This window comes from Arvicanthis niloticus, chromosome 6 (genome assembly GCF_011762505.2).
Source record: "Arvicanthis niloticus isolate mArvNil1 chromosome 6, mArvNil1.pat.X, whole genome shotgun sequence".
In the NCBI taxonomy this organism is placed as follows: domain Eukaryota; kingdom Metazoa; phylum Chordata; class Mammalia; order Rodentia; family Muridae; genus Arvicanthis; species Arvicanthis niloticus.
The window spans coordinates 90,701,981-90,718,476 of record NC_047663.1 but is presented as its reverse complement, the minus strand read 5'-3'; the positions used below and the strand labels follow the sequence as shown (position 1 = coordinate 90,718,476).

The 16,496-nt window shown below is 52.5% G+C and overlaps 3 protein-coding genes across 22 annotated transcripts in view; 2 read left to right on the top strand and 1 right to left on the bottom strand.

Moving 5' to 3' along the window:
- Window positions 1-25: 25 nt before the first annotated feature.
- On the top strand, window positions 26-1,112 carry Mrps34 (mitochondrial ribosomal protein S34). The gene is made up of 3 exons (XM_034507689.2): window positions 26-346; window positions 489-531; window positions 614-1,112. Exons 1-3 carry the CDS (start codon window positions 26-28, stop codon window positions 904-906), a joined length of 657 nt encoding a protein of 218 aa, XP_034363580.1. The 3' UTR covers window positions 907-1,112.
- Window positions 1,113-1,241: 129 nt separating this feature from the next.
- Nme3 (NME/NM23 nucleoside diphosphate kinase 3) lies at window positions 1,242-2,337 on the top strand. Of its 2 annotated transcripts, none has more exons than XM_034505705.2 (5): window positions 1,242-1,383; window positions 1,457-1,587; window positions 1,680-1,781; window positions 1,856-1,968; window positions 2,040-2,337. In XM_034505705.2, the coding sequence occupies exons 1-5, from the start codon at window positions 1,338-1,340 to the stop codon at window positions 2,155-2,157; spliced, it is 510 nt and encodes a 169-aa protein (XP_034361596.1). In that variant the 5' UTR covers window positions 1,242-1,337; the 3' UTR covers window positions 2,158-2,337. The 2 variants fall into 2 exon arrangements, with proteins under 2 accessions (XP_034361596.1, XP_034361597.1); XM_034505706.2 differs by having other exon boundaries at window positions 1,243-1,383; window positions 1,493-1,587.
- Window positions 2,338-2,364: 27 nt separating this feature from the next.
- The window catches only part of Mapk8ip3 (mitogen-activated protein kinase 8 interacting protein 3), a 38,137-nt gene continuing 24,005 nt past the window's right edge, over window positions 2,365-16,496 (bottom strand). For 11 of the 19 annotated variants that reach the window (XM_034505690.2, XM_076937172.1, XM_034505694.2 and 8 more), the window contains 24 exons: window positions 14,151-14,162; window positions 13,417-13,434; window positions 12,272-12,329; window positions 11,741-11,893; window positions 11,079-11,160; window positions 10,096-10,226; window positions 9,834-9,890; window positions 9,576-9,746; window positions 8,876-9,002; window positions 8,236-8,331; window positions 7,951-8,109; window positions 7,231-7,396; window positions 6,466-6,648; window positions 6,200-6,389; window positions 5,966-6,085; window positions 5,799-5,879; window positions 5,648-5,715; window positions 5,360-5,508; window positions 5,020-5,191; window positions 4,691-4,804; window positions 4,532-4,570; window positions 4,250-4,429; window positions 4,015-4,164; window positions 2,365-3,939 (listed from right to left, as the gene is read on the bottom strand). In XM_034505690.2, coding sequence (XP_034361581.1) covers window positions 3,818-3,939; window positions 4,015-4,164; window positions 4,250-4,429; window positions 4,532-4,570; window positions 4,691-4,804; window positions 5,020-5,191; window positions 5,360-5,508; window positions 5,648-5,715; window positions 5,799-5,879; window positions 5,966-6,085; window positions 6,200-6,389; window positions 6,466-6,648; window positions 7,231-7,396; window positions 7,951-8,109; window positions 8,236-8,331; window positions 8,876-9,002; window positions 9,576-9,746; window positions 9,834-9,890; window positions 10,096-10,226; window positions 11,079-11,160; window positions 11,741-11,893; window positions 12,272-12,329; window positions 13,417-13,434; window positions 14,151-14,162 — 2,798 coding nt within the window. In that variant the 3' untranslated portion in view covers window positions 2,365-3,817. The remainder of the gene's footprint in view (window positions 3,940-4,014; window positions 4,165-4,249; window positions 4,430-4,531; window positions 4,571-4,690; window positions 4,805-5,019; window positions 5,192-5,359; window positions 5,509-5,647; window positions 5,716-5,798; window positions 5,880-5,965; window positions 6,086-6,199; window positions 6,390-6,465; window positions 6,649-7,230; window positions 7,397-7,950; window positions 8,110-8,235; window positions 8,332-8,875; window positions 9,003-9,575; window positions 9,747-9,833; window positions 9,891-10,095; window positions 10,227-11,078; window positions 11,161-11,740; window positions 11,894-12,271; window positions 12,330-13,416; window positions 13,435-14,150; window positions 14,163-16,496) is intronic. The other 8 variants (XM_034505691.2, XM_034505696.2, XM_034505702.2 and 5 more) reach the window with 5 other exon arrangements.

Genomic DNA, 16,496 nt, shown 5'->3' with positions numbered 1-16,496 from the left:
TTTCCTGTGGAGTAAGGACACAGGCATGGCGCGCAAGAAAGTGAGACCCCGGCTGATCGCTGAGCTGGCCCGCCGTGTGCGCGCCTTGCGCGAGCAGCGGAACCAACCGCGAGACTCGCAGCTCTACGCCCTAGACTACGAGACGCTGACCCGGCTGCACTCCGGTCGCCGTCTGCCGGTGCGCGCCTGGGCCGACGTGCGTCGCGAGAGCCGCCTCCTACAGCTGCTCGCCCGCCTCCCCTTGTTCGGCCTGGGCCGTCTGGTTACCCGCAAGTCCTGGCTGTGGCAGCACGATGAGCCATGCTACTGGCGCCTCACGCGTGTGAGGCCCGACTACACGGCGCAGGTGCGCTCGCTCCCTGTACTGCTTGTTTCTGTATACACTTTCATCTTGGCCACCCTGGACCGCCTGGGCATGTATGTCTCCCTTACGCACTTAACTTAGTGGCAGGGACTCTGTGTTGACAATCCTCCCTCTTGTTCTGCAGAACTTGGACCACGGGAGGGCCTGGGGCATCCTGACTTTCAAAGGTAAGGCTAGGTCTTGGTTGGAGCCGGTGGTGGTTCGCGTATCATCCGCCAGCAGGCAGTCAGCTTGTCTTCTTTCCTTCAGGGAAGAGTGAGGATAAGGCTCGGGAAATCGAGCAAGTCATGTACCACGATTGGCGGTTGGTACCCAAGCACGAGGAGGAGGCCTTCACTGCATTCACTGCGAAACCAGAAGACACACTGAACTCAGTCCCCTACCCACCTCTGCTGCGGGCCATGATCCTTGCTGAACGACAGAAAAACGGGGATACCAGCGTCCAGGAGCCGCTCCTGAACCTGGAGAGGACTCGAATGCGACCCTGGGACTACCCTGCAAAACAGGAGACGAAAGGAAAGGCCAAGGGCACCCCAGTCTAACTGCCAGGATTGCCAGACAGGTCCTGTGAGTCATTTGATGGACAAATGTTTTTGACTGTGCTAGATCTCCACTTGGATGGCGAGTTATACTCTACAGCCCTGACACATCTGCCAGTGAATATTGGGGCAGATGACAGGCTGCTGGTTGTCATTTTCAGGCGGCTCCTCGCCGACTCCTTGGTCTGGAAATAAACTCTCGAAACGGCCTGTGTTGTGGTTTCATTACGCGTGTACCGCAGGACAAGGGAGGGAAGGTGGCTGTTTGGAGCAGGGTGCCTGGTGCTCCGGTACACTCGGGCAGGTCTTGGGCGCTGTGACTGCGTTTTGGGCTCAAATGTGCTGGGACTGCAAGGCCCCAGGAGAGCCCGCGCCCAGAGGTCCTTTAAGGGAGGCCCCGCCCCCTTGCCGCTTGGCCCGCCCCATCCGCCGCCATGATCTGTCTGGTGCTGACCATCTTCGCCAACCTCTTCCCCTCAGGTGAGCACCCAGGCGGGGCGGGGCTGGGCAGGGGGCGCTCGGTGGGGCTTGCCTGAAGCCAGTACTCCCGCAGCCTACAGCGGCGTGAACGAGCGCACGTTCTTGGCAGTGAAGCCCGACGGCGTGCAGCGGCGGCTGGTGGGCGAGATCGTGCGTCGCTTTGAGAGGAAGGGCTTCAAGCTGGTAGCACTGAAGCTAGTGCAGGTGTGGGCGCACAAAGGAGCTGGTGGATCTGGGAAGGGAATCGGGCGGGTCTGGGGTTGGGACCCTGGTACAGGTCACTACCCCTCCCCTAGGCCTCCGAAGAGCTACTGCGGGAGCATTATGTGGAGCTGCGCGAGAGACCCTTCTACAGCCGACTAGTTAAATACATGAGCTCTGGCCCCGTGGTGGCCATGGTAAGTTTCCGATGACCTGCAAGGAGAGGGCAAGTCCTTGGGAGCTCTTCTCTTGCTGACAGCAGCCCCTGCAGGTGTGGCAAGGTCTGGATGTCGTGCGTGTTTCACGGGCCCTCATAGGGGCCACTGACCCAGGGGACGCCATGCCGGGTACGATCCGTGGGGACTTCTGCGTGGAGGTTGGCAAGTAAGTCTTATCATCCACCCTGGCTACCCTCATCGTTCTCCTCCCCCTGCTCACTTGCCATTCCTGCACAGGAATGTGATTCATGGCAGTGATTCGGTGGAAAGTGCTCACAGAGAGATCGCTCTCTGGTTCCGTGAGGATGAGCTTCTGTGTTGGGAGGACAGCGCCGGCCACTGGCTGTATGAGTAGACGTTACTCAAGTCAGCATGATCAATCTGGAGGTTGTTGGTCTTCTGTGGTCTTCATAGAGCTCAGCAGCAGTGACAGTGCTGTGTGGGTGCAGGTCCACCCAACCTAGTCTGTCCAGGGACAACCACTCCCACGTCCCACCCTGTATTTTCTTTCATAATAAACTGCAGAAAACCCTTGTGCGCTGGTGCAGTTTCAAGACAAAAGTAGTGTTAAGACATTTATTACATACAGAGCAGATATGTGAGTTCACTTGCAAGGCCAAAGCCTGAGGAGAGTTGCACTGGCCCCTTCCCTCCAGTTGCACCCACCCAGCTAACCCCAGTCACTTCACACTCCTGTGGGAACAGACAAGGGACATACATCACAGTGGAGAGGTGGCAGGGTGATGGGGAGAAGCCTGCAGCTGCACATTGTTGCAGCTTGTTGTGGCCAGATAGGCTCAGGGGCAATGCCCCTGGATCTGTGCTTCTCTGGTGGGAAGAGTGCAGTAGAGGCCAACTGACTCTCATCAGTGCCCCTGAAGAGTAAGGCCAGGGCCAGAGCAGCACCCACTTCCACACACTTGCTTAGAATTGTGCCCATCCTGGCCGGTCCTCAGCTCTTCTGGCCTCTGCCTGGAAGCCTCTTGTCAGTTGCTCTCCAAGGGAGCAGGCCACAGCCTGCAACCCTAGGCACTTAGTACGTGTCCGGGAGCTAGGCTCCCTTGGAGCCCTGTGCAGGAGGCAGGCCCGTGGAGCACACCATCCTCCATTAACCTGAGGCTAAGCCTGCATCCTAAGACTGACTCTGGGAAGACCAGGGCCACCCTTCTTCCTGAGGCCTGTACCTGCCTTGGCAGCCTGAGAAATTCTACCCTTGGGGCTTCTGGGAGGGGCAGGGCACTAGGGTCTTGCTCCTCCAAGGTGAATCTTGTGCCCAGGAAGAGCCTAGGGAACACTGGTCTGTGAGGGGCTAGACAATCTTGGGCTCCCCTGGGTTAAAGGGTATTTGTCATCTTTTGAAGCAGCTGCCCTAGGGAGGCTGGCCCTGAGCTTTCATGCCAGGTTCCTAGGTTAAGACCCAGGCTGGGGGCCAAGGGAATGTAAGTTTGGATATGGGGAAAGCCCAGAGAAGGCTGGCTGGGACCCAGGAATCAGGGCAGCCTTAACATTGCTTCTGGGCAGAGAACGGTGGCTAGGCCTGGGTCCCTCAGAGAGAGCAAAGGGTTAGAAATAAAGAACCCCTTCCTCAGGGCTGCATGCAAAGCAAGTAGACTTGGGGAAGACTCTGGCAGTATGAGGCTCTTACTCCTGCCAGGACTGGTGAGGATGGAGTGGAGCCAGGGCCACCTATAGGGGCTACCCATAGCCATTTTGGTCCTGCCTTGCCCTGAGGGTCCCCTGGGACTTCATGTTGGGCTGGGTGTTAGGCCAAGGCCAAGGGCTGCTGGAGAGAGTGTCTCAGAGGCTCTCTCCTCCCTGATGGGAAAGACATCTGTTCCTGCCTCACTCCCCAAACCCTGCTTCAACCCTCTCTAACAGCTGGGGGCTGGACCTCAGGCAAAAGCTGCAAGTTGAGAGGTTAAAAGGGGATGGACGAACCTGGCTGCCCCAGGGAACAGGCGGGGGGACAGGCAGGTAGGGTCCTATGTACAGTTGGCATCAGGCAGGACAGGGTCTCACTCAGGGGTGTAGGACACCTGCCACACGATGATGTGGCTGCGCTCAGCCTTGGACAACGAGGGCTTTGTCTGGTTCACATCCCCGGCACCTTCCTCAGTTTCATCATCCTCTCCATCCCCTGGAGAATTGGCAGCCATGAAGAGGACTCCCACATGCCCACACCAGGGTCTACCTCTAGTCTATGCCTACTTACCAATGCGGAAGTCAATGTAACCTTCACCACCACTCAGCACCAGTGCATTCTTCAACTTCTGGCCCTCAGTATCTGCAGTGGGTGCAGCAGGCCCGGGGCCCTCTGATGGGCTGTCTAGCACACTGCCATTGAGAGTGGCCAGCACGTTTCCTGTCATGGGCAGAGGAATCCTAAAATAATCATACCTGTGCTACTGTAGCACGGTGGGCAAAGTGGGTTAAGATCAACTGTGTACCTGGCACAGAGACAAAGAATTTAACAGCATCCCGGTGCCCATGGAAGCAGAGCTGAGCTTGAGCCATAGAGCAGTAGGGGATGAAACTACTGGCAGCCTTGTCACTGCTGTCGTCCCCATACACATGGATGATCCCCCCTGGGCGGGTCCCCTCTCCAGACGTTGGCGATGTCTTGTTGGCTGGGAAAACAGGGACAGGAGGATTGGGCCATTTTATTTCTGCAGGCAGCTAGAGATGGTGAGTACTGGGGCATGAGTGGACAAGTGCCAGCACTTACTTACCTCGGAGCCCTAAGAGCTGGCCTCGATGCAGGACCACAGCTGGGGAAGAGAGAAAGGAAGGCTGAGCTTGCCAGACAGCAGCTCCCAGCACACCTACTCTGGGAAGCCTTACACAGCTGCTGCTTTCTTGATAGATGTCCTCTAGGGTTGGGAACTTACTCTCAGTCAAGGGGATGGAGATGACAACCCCATTGCCAGTGCCCACCCACAGGCGGTTGCCTGCAATGAGTAGGGCTGTGATGCGCACGAAGGAGAAGCCCAGCTTGCCAGTACCTGGGTGGGACAGGAAGAGGGGTCAGTGCAGTCAGTGATGGGTGCTTTTGCCTGGCACATCCCCTAACATTACATCTTTATTTAATTAATATTAAGGTAGGCTCTATTATAGCCAAAGGTTGACTCAAACTTGACTATGGAGCCAAAGATGAACCTCCTGCTTCCAGCCTCCCAAGTGCTGAGATTATAGGCATGTGCCACCATGCCTGACTCACCCAGCATCTTGCTAACATAGGGCTCAATGTCCACATCCTGCAGGTGCTGGTGGGTGTGTGCATGGTAGAGCCGAAGGGTAGAATCCAAGCGAATAGAGACCCACACTCCATCCCCGATCCAGGCCAGCTGCCGTACCTGGCTTTCCCGCCTTGGGTGGGCATCAAATGATTTCTGAGAGGTAAGGGCAGCCAGTCAACAGGGGTGGGTAATGAAAAAGTAGGGGATCTGTGCTTGCTGTGATTTGATGCAGGTTCCACCTTAATGACACACACAGCCTGTCCCAATCTCCAATCTAGCAAAAGCCCCATCCCACTCTGGAGGTTATTGGCTAGCACTTGCCTCAATCTGCATTGTCTTGGGCTGGATGACATGCACCTTGTTCTTGTAGCCACACCAAACTCGGTCATCCACAACAGCCATGCAGCGGATGGAGTGGTGTGGGTGGCCCAGGTCCATTAGGTGGTAGTTGCTCAGGTCCCACTGGCCATCTAGAAAGCCCAAGACACCTGTTCAGGTCTGCCTAGGATCTATCTCTGTTCACGGGGTTGGTGTGGAGGACCCAATGCTAGGCTCAGGATAGACCCAAGAACCCCAAGTTCTGTCTCTGCAAGGGCCACTAGGCCTTACCCTCTCCACGGTGGAAAATAGCCAGGGTCCCATCTGCAAGAGCTACCAGCACTCGGCCTTTGACATGCCTAGAATGGTTAAGTCAGTGAGGTAGGAGGAGGTTGCTGGGCCCCTGGATCCCTAACCCCACCCCTCAGTGGGGGCCACATACACCAGGCTCAGCACAGAGTCTTTCAGCTTGATGGAGTGCAGACACTTCTTCCAGTTGGCTACCGCTGAATGCACGTAGAGCCTGCAAGAGGGCAGGTAGGCAGAGCTTACATGGTTCACCAAACCCTTCCAGCACACCCCATGTCTTGTGTCTTTGGCTTTACCTACCAGCCATTCTGGGCTCCAAGCCACATGGTGGGTGCAGCACTACTGGTAGTTGCTGAGGGCTCCCCACTGGGCTCCACCTGAGGCTGTACAATGCTGCCATCACACTCTGACCCATTCTCACTGCAAGAAGAATAGTAGCTGAAGGTGCAGAGTAGGTCACGAAAGTATATGCTGATCCCTGTTCACCCTGCCATCCTTCCCTCCACTCATCTGACACAACCCAAGAGAGCCTACCTGGCAGGCTGGGTACTGGAGGATGGGGTGGGTGCTGGGTCAGTAAAGACATGCTCTGTGAGGGGCCCAGGCCGGACTGTCGTTGCTTCTGACTCGCTGGGACCAGGGTCTGGCACCTCTGTGGCTTCTGTGGCTTCTTCTGTGGATTGGGATGGGTTAACCTTCCCACTGGCAGTGGCTGCCACATCCCCTGTGGAAACAGGAGTCAGCCTGGCAAGGTGGAGGAAGAGGAATGTGGGGATAGGGGAAGATGATCTAGAACTCACCCTGCCCCTTGTCAAGTACTGGGGTGTCTCCTCGGGAGGAACAGTTGCTACGTGGGACATTGCAGCGGGTAGCACACCCCACCAGGGTGATGCCAGCCAGCACACCATCAGCTCCTGAGTCTTCAGGGTTCACATCACTGTCTAGGAACATCTCCCCAGGGGGATAGTCACTGTCGCTGGCAGCTGGGAGGAAAATTTCCAGTGTATCAGTCCAACATCACAAAGCTCCATCTCAGTGAAGGCAGGAGGAGAGAGGAACTGCCTACGTAGCTGGCTCTGCTCTCAGCCAGCCTAGTCACACAGGGCTATGACTGAGACTCTCAGGCCTAGGATCAAGCTTATAGGTCAAAAAAACCCTACAAAGTAATGCTCTGCTCTATCATATGAAAGATCATGAAGACTCCAGGGAGTAGAAGCCACCCCAGCAAATAGGTTTCAAGGAGTAGAGGCTATCTTAGCAAATAGGTTTCAAAGCAGAGACATGCAGGGCTCTTAGTACTACCCTGGGGCTGGGTTAAAAGATCATGAGGCTGCTGCTGAGGGGTGAGGCCAGGACCTTTGCCTGTATCCTGGAGAGCTTCCTCCTGGGCACATGAAATAAGATCTACTCACACTCCTAGCAGGTCTCCAATCCCTACTTATTCCATATGTCCTACTTGGCTGAAAAGGAAGAACTACCCGCCTCGAGCACCAGCTTTGCAGGGCAGTCCACAGGCAGCAGTGCTTGCTGTTGGACAGCACTTGGCAGTGGGAGCCCCAGCTCACCAGGAATGCTGGAGATACACAGGACGTGGGCATTGCAGACTGTGAACTGATCCACAACTGTGCCTGGTTGGTTGGCATCAATGATCACCACCTTGCTGGTGGTCAGGGTGCTGGTGAGGATCCATACCCGACTGGAGGTAGCATCCGCCTCAGGGGCCTCCTTTGCCTGTTTCAGAGCATATCGGGGGAAATCAAAGCTAATGTCTAAACGTGGTGTCACCATCAATCAGGGATCTCTGGGACTACCTAACATCTAGCTTTGAGTATGGCATCAATAGATAGTTATCCTCCCCTAGAGCACACAGAACCGTACGTATCATGATGGTTCCTTTCTATGAAAACTATGAACTTGGAGAGGCAACTCTCATGGCCTGTAAGTCGGCCTGTGACTGTGCTCTGGACTTCACTGCAAACCACTGGGCCTCTCCTATGAGCATCCCTCCTGCTGCTACTTTACCATATGATATAAAATATCCCTGGTTCTCTCAAACCCTCTGTTACCAAGGGCAGTAGACAGTCCCATTGCTCCACAGGCCAGGAGGAAACCTGGACTACAGAGAGGCACCAGTAGTATCTTAGATGCTGCAGCACCTGCTTCCTGTCTAATAGAGGAAAGGGATGCACTGTCACCAAGGTATGGTCACTTACTGCCAGAACCTGCAGGAAACTACCTAAAGGCTTTATGTATCGTAAAATCGCATTCTTGACCTATATACTGACCTTCTTCTTCTCAGGTGATGGGTGGGTACTCTTGGGTTCACCTTCTCCTTCCCGGTCACAGGTCAGAGGGTCTCGACCTGGTGCAGGCTTGGGTCCATTGCTAGAATCCTCTTCATTTGGTTTCCACCCACTCAAGTTGACACCAGCAGCGCACCACAGCTGCAAGGGTAGGGCTGTGAGGTCTTGGTGCAACAGCTTCTCTGTGGCCTCGGGGTTATAGTAATGAAGACTGCCCTTTGTCCAGGGTTCCCTTGGGGGCCACTGAGCAGGGTCCTTGGTGCTCACCTTTGTTGAGGGATCCTTCTCCACCAGAGGGCGGCAGTACACAGGGACAGGCACATTTTTCATTCGGGTGTCTTCCTGGCCTCCATTGGGGCTCAGCTGCAACAGAGTGGGAGGTTCTGTGGTATGAGGTTGAGGGAGACACCTTAGCCTTCAGAAACCTTAATCAGTTGCCTGTTGGCTTCTGGTACACGGTGCACTGGGTCTGGCTCTGCTGGGCCTCTGTGCTGCTTAGTTTTTGCCAACATGACACAAGCTAGAATCACCTGGGAAGAGGGAACCTCAACTGAGGAACTGCCTCCACCAGATTGGTCCATAGGCATGTATATGGGAGGTGATTCTGGGTTGTGTAAGCTAAGCAAGTTGTATATGCAATGGAAAACAAGCCAATAAACAATGTTCCTCTGTGATTTCTGCTTCAGTTTTTCTTGATGATGGAAGTTAAGTCAAATAAACCCATTCTTCACCCAAGCTGGTCTGGTCAGTGTTTTATCATAGCAACAGAAAGCGAACTAGAATACCCTCAGAGTTACAGATCCACCAACACCAGGTAGGAGATGGGTGCCTCCTGGGTTTGCACTACCACTGTGCCCTTCTCACAACATCCTCTCCATACCCAGACACCACCCTCTGCCCCAAGTACCTGCTTGTACTTGGCAGGCAGGCTCCACCCACAGGCCTGCAGTCTCCCATCATCATTGCGCACGTGTTCACGAACCTGGCGGTACTGCTCCCGCTTCTGCTCCCGCCGGGCAGAAGAGGTGCAGTCACTGAGTGAGAGGAACGACAGGTTACATCTGTTCAAGGTGAGCCATCTCTGTGAGGCTGGGGCACCCAGACTCTCACTGGTCTTCTGGTAGAGTGTGCCATGCCTCAGAGCCTGCCTAATTCTACCCTTGCCTTTTCTGGGACAGGGGGTACTATTTGGCAGAAGGTGGCTTTTCCCAATTATGGGGTGTGATCCTGTTCTAGGGCCTGCTCTGTTATAGGCAGTAACTGTGTGACCTGGGTGAGATTACTGGTAGTTACAAAAGTGGCAGCAAGAAGCTTAACTGAGTGTTCGGGGCAGTGCTCAGTCCCTAAGGTCATACAGAGGAGGGAAGAATATTGTGGGACCCAGCACAGCCTTCCAAGTCTAAGAGAATGGTTCCCTGCTAAAAGGCATTTAGACAGAGCCTGAGGACTAGTTTCTGCTGGTATAGTGGACCTAGACAGAAGCTGTCATCTGTCCTGCTCCTGATAACACAGTACAGTATATTGGAACTTCAATGGAGTAGTCAGACTTAGGACACTTGGCCTCCTCCCTTAGTAGGCTGGAGGAGCAGGGGGCTAGGGATACCTACTCATCAGGGAAGAACTCCAGGGGTCGGCTGCTGGCTGAGATCTGGCACATAGCATGGCTGCGACGCTGGCTAAAGCCAGCCGCAGTGGGTGACTTGTAGTGAATGTTCACCGATGGGTAGGACCGCTTGGCTGGAGGGGGACTGGATGAGGAGCTGAAGAGGCGGCTAAAGCTGCCATGGAAACACAGATAAGTGAGCCAAGTGTGGAGCAGTAGCAGGCTGATGAAAGCCTCTCCTTCCCTAGAGCACCATACTCACAATTGCCAGATAGTGGACTTCTTCTTTTCCTGGACAGATGGGTGCTCCCTTGATGCTCTGTAGAGAAGAGTAAAGGAGGAGCTGAACTGAGTGGCCCGTGAGCCCTCCTGACTCTTCTAACACTCTGGGGAAAGGAAGTGTGGTGGAGGGCAGCCATATCCATGGCCTGCTAAAATTCTACCACTCTAGCTCAGGAAACATAGATCCAGGCAGAGCCGTGAACTTGCGCAGGAACTGTCAGGGGAAACGCCGAGGGGCACACCTGATCATTTCAGTCCACCTCACGGCCTCCTGCAGCTCCATGAGGCGTTCCTTGTACTGGTTACGTTCCATGAGCACTCGGGCCATCTCCACCCTTGTGAAGCGTCGGCGCTGGGCCATGGGGATTTTGTCCTGCAGAGGGGGAGAACATGGTTCCTCCAATGAGAAACAGGAGGATAGTTGAGCATATATGGCTTCCTTCTGAGGAGTCTACCACCTAGGTGGGGATAGAGCTGGGACAAATGGTGGCAGAAATGGCAGGTTAGAGTGTCAGGGTAGCCTACATGGGGTTTGTCACTCTTCTCTCCAAAGCTGCACCCTGAGCTTGAACAGGACGGACTTAGGGAGTGGGGAGAAAGTGCACAGGGAGCAGGTCCTCCCTGCACATGGCCTCACCTACCCAGAATCTGCTTCTGCCTGTGCACAGAAAAGAAGGTGGAGGCCTGGACTAGCCACTCTTTCACAATCTGCTAGACCATCTTGAGATGGAATCTCTACACCATGTCCCAGTGACTGAGCAGATGAGTAACTGCTCTGTTATAAGGGACCTAGTCTGTCCTCTAAAGGCATTCTGTACAGGGAGACAAACTGCTGCCCCAGACCTGATTTTGGGAAGTGAGAGGAAGTGCAGGCTCAGGTTTAGCTGCACTGCCCAGGCTGCAGATGCATACCAGCAACATCTGGTGCTGCTTCTGCAGCCTCTTTGATAACAAACAAACAAACAAACAAACAAAAACCCTGCTGGGACTGTAGAAGGCATCAGTAAGAAAGGAATAAATGTGAAGACCCTGCCTCAGTTTAGGGCGTGGGGGGAGTCTGCCAAAGGAGTGGTCTGATGCCATCAAGTCACTCAATGGAATGGGAGAACATGCACTGGCTTTAGAGGTCAAGGGTCAGGGGTGAGGAGGGCCCAGGAGAATGACCAAGTCTAGGAAGCCCCGCCATGCCAGCCCACCCATGCCCACAGGTTAATAGTAGATATACCAATTCTGTACAGAGATAGCTGCTTACATCCTCCACCTCTTCTCTGGGCTCACGGCGGGCGGTTACTGCCTCTGACTTGACTCTATAGAATTTGGGAAAAAGCAGGGAGGGTAAGAGCCCTGTCAAATGTGTTTCACAGCCCAGACATCTGGCTGCTCTAATCAAAATGCAGGTGATCCAAGCCCAAGAGGGAGTAAATCAAGCTATCCTGGTGGGTAGGCAGGTAGTTTCCACAGGCCTTCCTTACACTGCCCCTCCCATCTCAGAGGGGCTAGAACCAGGATGCAGCATTTCCAAGACCTTGTGGCTTTGATCTTGGCTGATCAGAGGGTTGTGGAGCAGAGGCACTTGATCAGCCCTGCATTACTGAATGGAGAATGGGGTGAGAACTGTAGCTGAGGATGGTCCCACCATTCCCAGAAGAACAGATAAAGCAGGACCCTGTACCTGGCGAGGGCACAGAGGACTTGAGAGGAGACAAAGGGGGTAGTCAGACAACGAACCTACCTAGTGGCTGGACTGTGAACAGTGAATACACAAAAGTACTAGGGAAAACAGGGAGCTCTTAGATGTTAGAAGCAGAGGCTGGCTTTATTAAAGACAGAGAGGCGAGGTAGCAGCTTGGACACCCAGTGCAAAGCCCAAGTCTCTGGTGTTCTTACCTTTTCAGTTCTTCTTCAAGCTCTTTGATTCGGTTCTCCAGCTTGACTTTGGCTTGCTTGGCTGCTTCTAGTTCACCCCTCAGCACCTCCTGTTCTCCTGACAGTTGGTCAACCTTGGCAATGAGGTCATTCTTCACCACATTCAAAGCATTTCTTTAAAGGGAAGAAAGATGAGGGCTTAATGAGAGCCCATGTGCATACTTTTTTGACAAGGACTTCTATTTGTTTTATTGTTAGACAGAGCTTTGCTATATAGCTAGCTTCCGACTTGCACTTCTGGGTCTGTCTTTTGAATATGAAGAGTGCAGGCCTGAGACACACCCTTGCAGGCACTTCCTGGTCTAGAATGGGAACACCTGTTTGACTTGGACATTGAATGGAGTATCATCCTTGGCTGAAGGTTCCTTACAGTAGCTTTTTAGAGGAACCACTCAGGAGTCCTATGGGTTCCTACTACAAGGGATGGTAGCAGTCATGTTTTAGGGGCCATGCAACACAGGGTTGGGCCCCTCTGGTACAGAGGATGCTTACTTTGTCTCTAGAAGCTGTGAGTTCTCCAGCAGCAGGTTCCCCACTTCTTTGCCCATTCCTGAAACAAAAGATAGGGAAGTTTCCCTTGAGTCTCTGTAAGTGGACTTTGTTCTATTGAATCTGCCTCTGCCACAGAGTAGCAACCTTCCTGGCCCTGTGCCTTAAGGTAGGAAGTGATGAGGGTTTGATACTCCCACCTGCAGAATATTTGGGCTACAAAATGAGGGGCAGTCAGACCGGGAGAGGTCCCTGGCCTCATCTATAGCCAAATAGGAAGCCCTGGCCTTCCCTAGGTTCACATTCAGAGGCCTAGAATATTCCTTTCAGCTGGCTCCCAACAGAATTCAGACTTATAGCAGGCCCTGGAGTAGGCTCTGTGAAGCCAGTTCACTCTCTGCCCCTAACAATGTACCCACTCCTACTCTGTGGTTTACTCACAATGAACCAAGGCCTTTCAATGCCACCCACGGGTAAACAAATGTTGGCACTGTGACAAAGGACAGAGATGGCACAGAGAAAACCTTTGCTCCAAGGATGATGTACTGCAGTTGCAGCCCACCATGAGGTTACATATGGGTCTGGTAGGACCTGGCCTTAGCAGTGGGTCAGGAAGTATGTGGAGGGAGTGGATGTGAGGACAGGAACTTTGAATGGGGAACTGACACAGCCCTTCCGCCAAAAGACTAAGTTCTCTTATCATCTCCAAAGTACCAGATTTGATCCTCAGGTTAGCCTTCATCTATATTTTTGCCTGAAACAGCAAAGGCACAGTGAAGTGCTAGTCATAGTTCATCCTGATGCCCACTTTGACCTCCTTTGCTTCAAACAAGGACCTGCTTTTCCCTGGTAAGCTACAAGGGAACACCAGGTGCAAGGTCTGTCCTGGGCCCATAGATCCTCTCAGAGACTGACAGTGGTTTATCCATGGTGACCAGAAGCTTGGAGGGAAGGCCACCTCCCACCCCAGCTGAAACAGAATGGAAAGATGGCACCTCACCCCAAGCCTGAGGTACCTGGAAACCCTGAAGCCCCCTCACTGCCACTGGCCCACAAAGCAAAGGGCTCATGAAGCATGAGAAGATGTTGGATAGAGAGAGGAGGCCAGAAAGAGGAAAACAGACACTTAAGCAGGGCCTTGGCCTTACCAAAAAAATCATCGCGCACTACGGGAGCATCCCAGTCCCACAGGAGACGGGCAACGGGGCAGGAGGAGGGAGAGAAAAGAAGCGTGTTAAGCCTATGTAGACAGCAAAGTAGGGAATGTTGGGGGCCACTTCTGGTTGGGTTAGAGTTGGCAGCAGAGGGGACAAAAGGGCAGGAGGTGGGATGAAGCCAGGGATTCCTGTGAAACTTTATCTGTGACAACAGAGCAGACGGTCAGAGGAAACCACACGAGAAGCTGTGCCCAGGGGCTTGGCTGCCATTGAACACACTAAAGGGCCATCATTACAGGAGCATGTGGGCCTCAGGGCTCCTGTGCACAGCAGTTCAGCCTGGCTACCCAGGTGGACTACGATTGACAGGCGCCTGCCCCATGGCACCTTTAACTTCAGGGGTGTGCTGTCTTATGTTCTTCATGGCTCTGTAGATCCTTCAGAAATGGCCCTTGGGGGCCTTTTTAGGCTTATAGATGGGGTCATATATGAAGAGCCTGTCCGTGGTCAGTGGAGCAATCCCATCTGGGCATTTTTGGCAGTAGCAGCTTGGGAGCAAAGCACATGGCTATAGGGGTTAAGTGGCCTGGAACAGCCAGACAGAAATCACTGGACAGAGTGATTTGGTGACAGTCAGTGGCAGGGGAGAGTCCCACCCCCTGCTTCAGCTGCTCTCCACAGTAGAAAGAGGGGACCACATGGAGACAACCAGGAAAGATACACACCTGAGAACTCCCCTGGGCCACGTCCAGTGAAGCAGAGACAGGAAAGGAAGCAACAAAGATCAATTGGTGACTGGAACCAACAAATAAAATTATTAAAAAAAAAAAAAAAAAAAGCAACAATGATTCAGCCATTCCTATGTTGATGGGTACAAAAACCAAAACACTTCAGCAGGTCCAGGATACATCACATCCCATGGATACAAACACCCTAAAGGGAGAGTCACTTCCTTTCTCTCCAAAAGACCTAGAGTACCCAGCTCTTTTTTTTTTTTTTTTTTTTTTTGGTTTTTCGAGACAGGGTTTCTCTGTGTAGCCCTGGCTGTCCTGGAACTCACTCTGTAGACCAGGCTGGCCTTGAACTCAGAAATCCACCTGCCTCTGCCTCCCAAGTGCTGGGATTAAAGGCATGCGCCACCACTGCCTGGCCGAGTACCCAGCTCTTGTTCAGCTCTGCCAGACATCTGTAGCACCCAGTGGTAGGATAGTGCCCAACAGACCTCAACAATTCCTGTAAAGAGAAGGATGTGTGTGTGTGGGGGGGGTGGGTTGGGGGGGAGCAAACAATACCAAGGTGGCCCTCCAGAGTGAACAAGCCAGATGTGCACTTAGAGATGGGTTCAGGGGTCTCCTGTTCAGCCCAGTACTTACAAAAGTCCAGGGGAGGAGGACATGATCTTGAGTGAGAGACACGAAAATGATAAGAATGGAATAAGGACTCTACTCTGAAGAGAAAATGAATCAAAAAGTGGGGGGCACCGGGGCGGTGGCGGCTGGGGACATGGAGGGCTATGAACAGACCTCACTGGGTATAGGCCTCTTCAGTACAGGGGGAAAAAATGGGACTAAAGTAGGAAAACACTTTGTCTCCAATAAGTTAGAGGACAGGATTCTGTTCTGCTTGTACACTTCCCAGGGAAGTATACAAAATGTTAGTCACGGAAAGACAAATAAAGCATAGTACCAGCTCAATAATAGCACCCTTTGCTCACACCTCTCTAGACAGCATGCATGCTATACTGTCTGTCCTCCCCTTAGCCCCCAGAAGCTAGCTTGGTAACTGGGACTCTAAGCACCTTGGGTGCTGTAGGCAGCCATGATTCTATGTGAGCACTCCACACAGGGAGCAGGCACACCAGCTCGATGACTCATTTCACACTCACTGTTCATGAGCCATGAAGCTGAGTAGTTCTTATGTGTTTAAGGTATCATCAGTGGTTTTCTAATTTGTCCTTTGCTGGTGTTCTATTGTACTTGATTTGTTTCAATGGTAAAGAACACCCACACACATACTTTCTTGTCTTTTTCTTTGCTTCTGAATGCTGGGGATCAAACTGAATTCTGCTAAGCACATGTTCTACTACTGAACTACACCCTGAGAGCACACACATACTTATTATCACATACATGAACATTTTCTTTGATGGTTTTGGTAATGTAGAGACCTGGCTTATGGAAATATTTTTTACTATTCTTCCTCAGCTCCATTCCCCTTGTAGTTTTTTTTGTTTGTTTGTTTGTTTGTTTTGGTTTCTGAGACAAGGTTTCTCTGTGTAGCCCAGGCTGTCCTGGAACTCACTCTGTAGACCAGGCTGGCCTCGAACTCAGAAATCCGCCTGCCTCTGCCTCCCAAGTACTGGGATTAAAGGTGTGTGCCACCACCGCCCGGCCCCCTTGTAGTTTTGTTTAAATATTTGATCAACCTAGAATTAATTTTTGTTTTATAAGATCAGGCAACCATCTTATTACAATATGGACTGAAGCTCATTTTTGTGTAAACATCTCTGACTCATCACCATCTTACACAAGGGTGTCTACTTCTCAAGGAGAGCCCTCTCTAGACATCCACAACGGTTACTACATGAAGTAGTTTACTAGGAAGGAAGGGGTCTGAGCACCACCAGAGTGACACAGTTGGATTCTTTCTAGCAAGGGAGTTGCCTGACTTCTCTGAGGATCAGCTTCTTGACTTGAACATGCAGAACATATTGTCTCACCACTAGTGTGTGCTCTGGTGTTCCTAGCAGACAGTACAGGCAGAGGTGGGCATGATACTTGCTATTCCTAAAACATCCATTCTGTAATATGTGTTTTCCTCAGTATTTCTGAAGCCTTACATGGGTGCAATAACTGGCAACTTATTTATTCACTTATCTAGTTCTTTTACAACCCATCCCAGTTGCCCCTCCCCATCCTTCTCTCCTCCCAGTCTTCCCTACTTCTCTCTCTTTTTTCTGTAACGGGGCTTCTTAAAATAATATATTTTGCTACTGCTGGTGTCTTATGTTTGATACATACAGTGTGTGCCAGGGAATATACCTTTTAGTTTCTTCCTAGCTATGAGATACA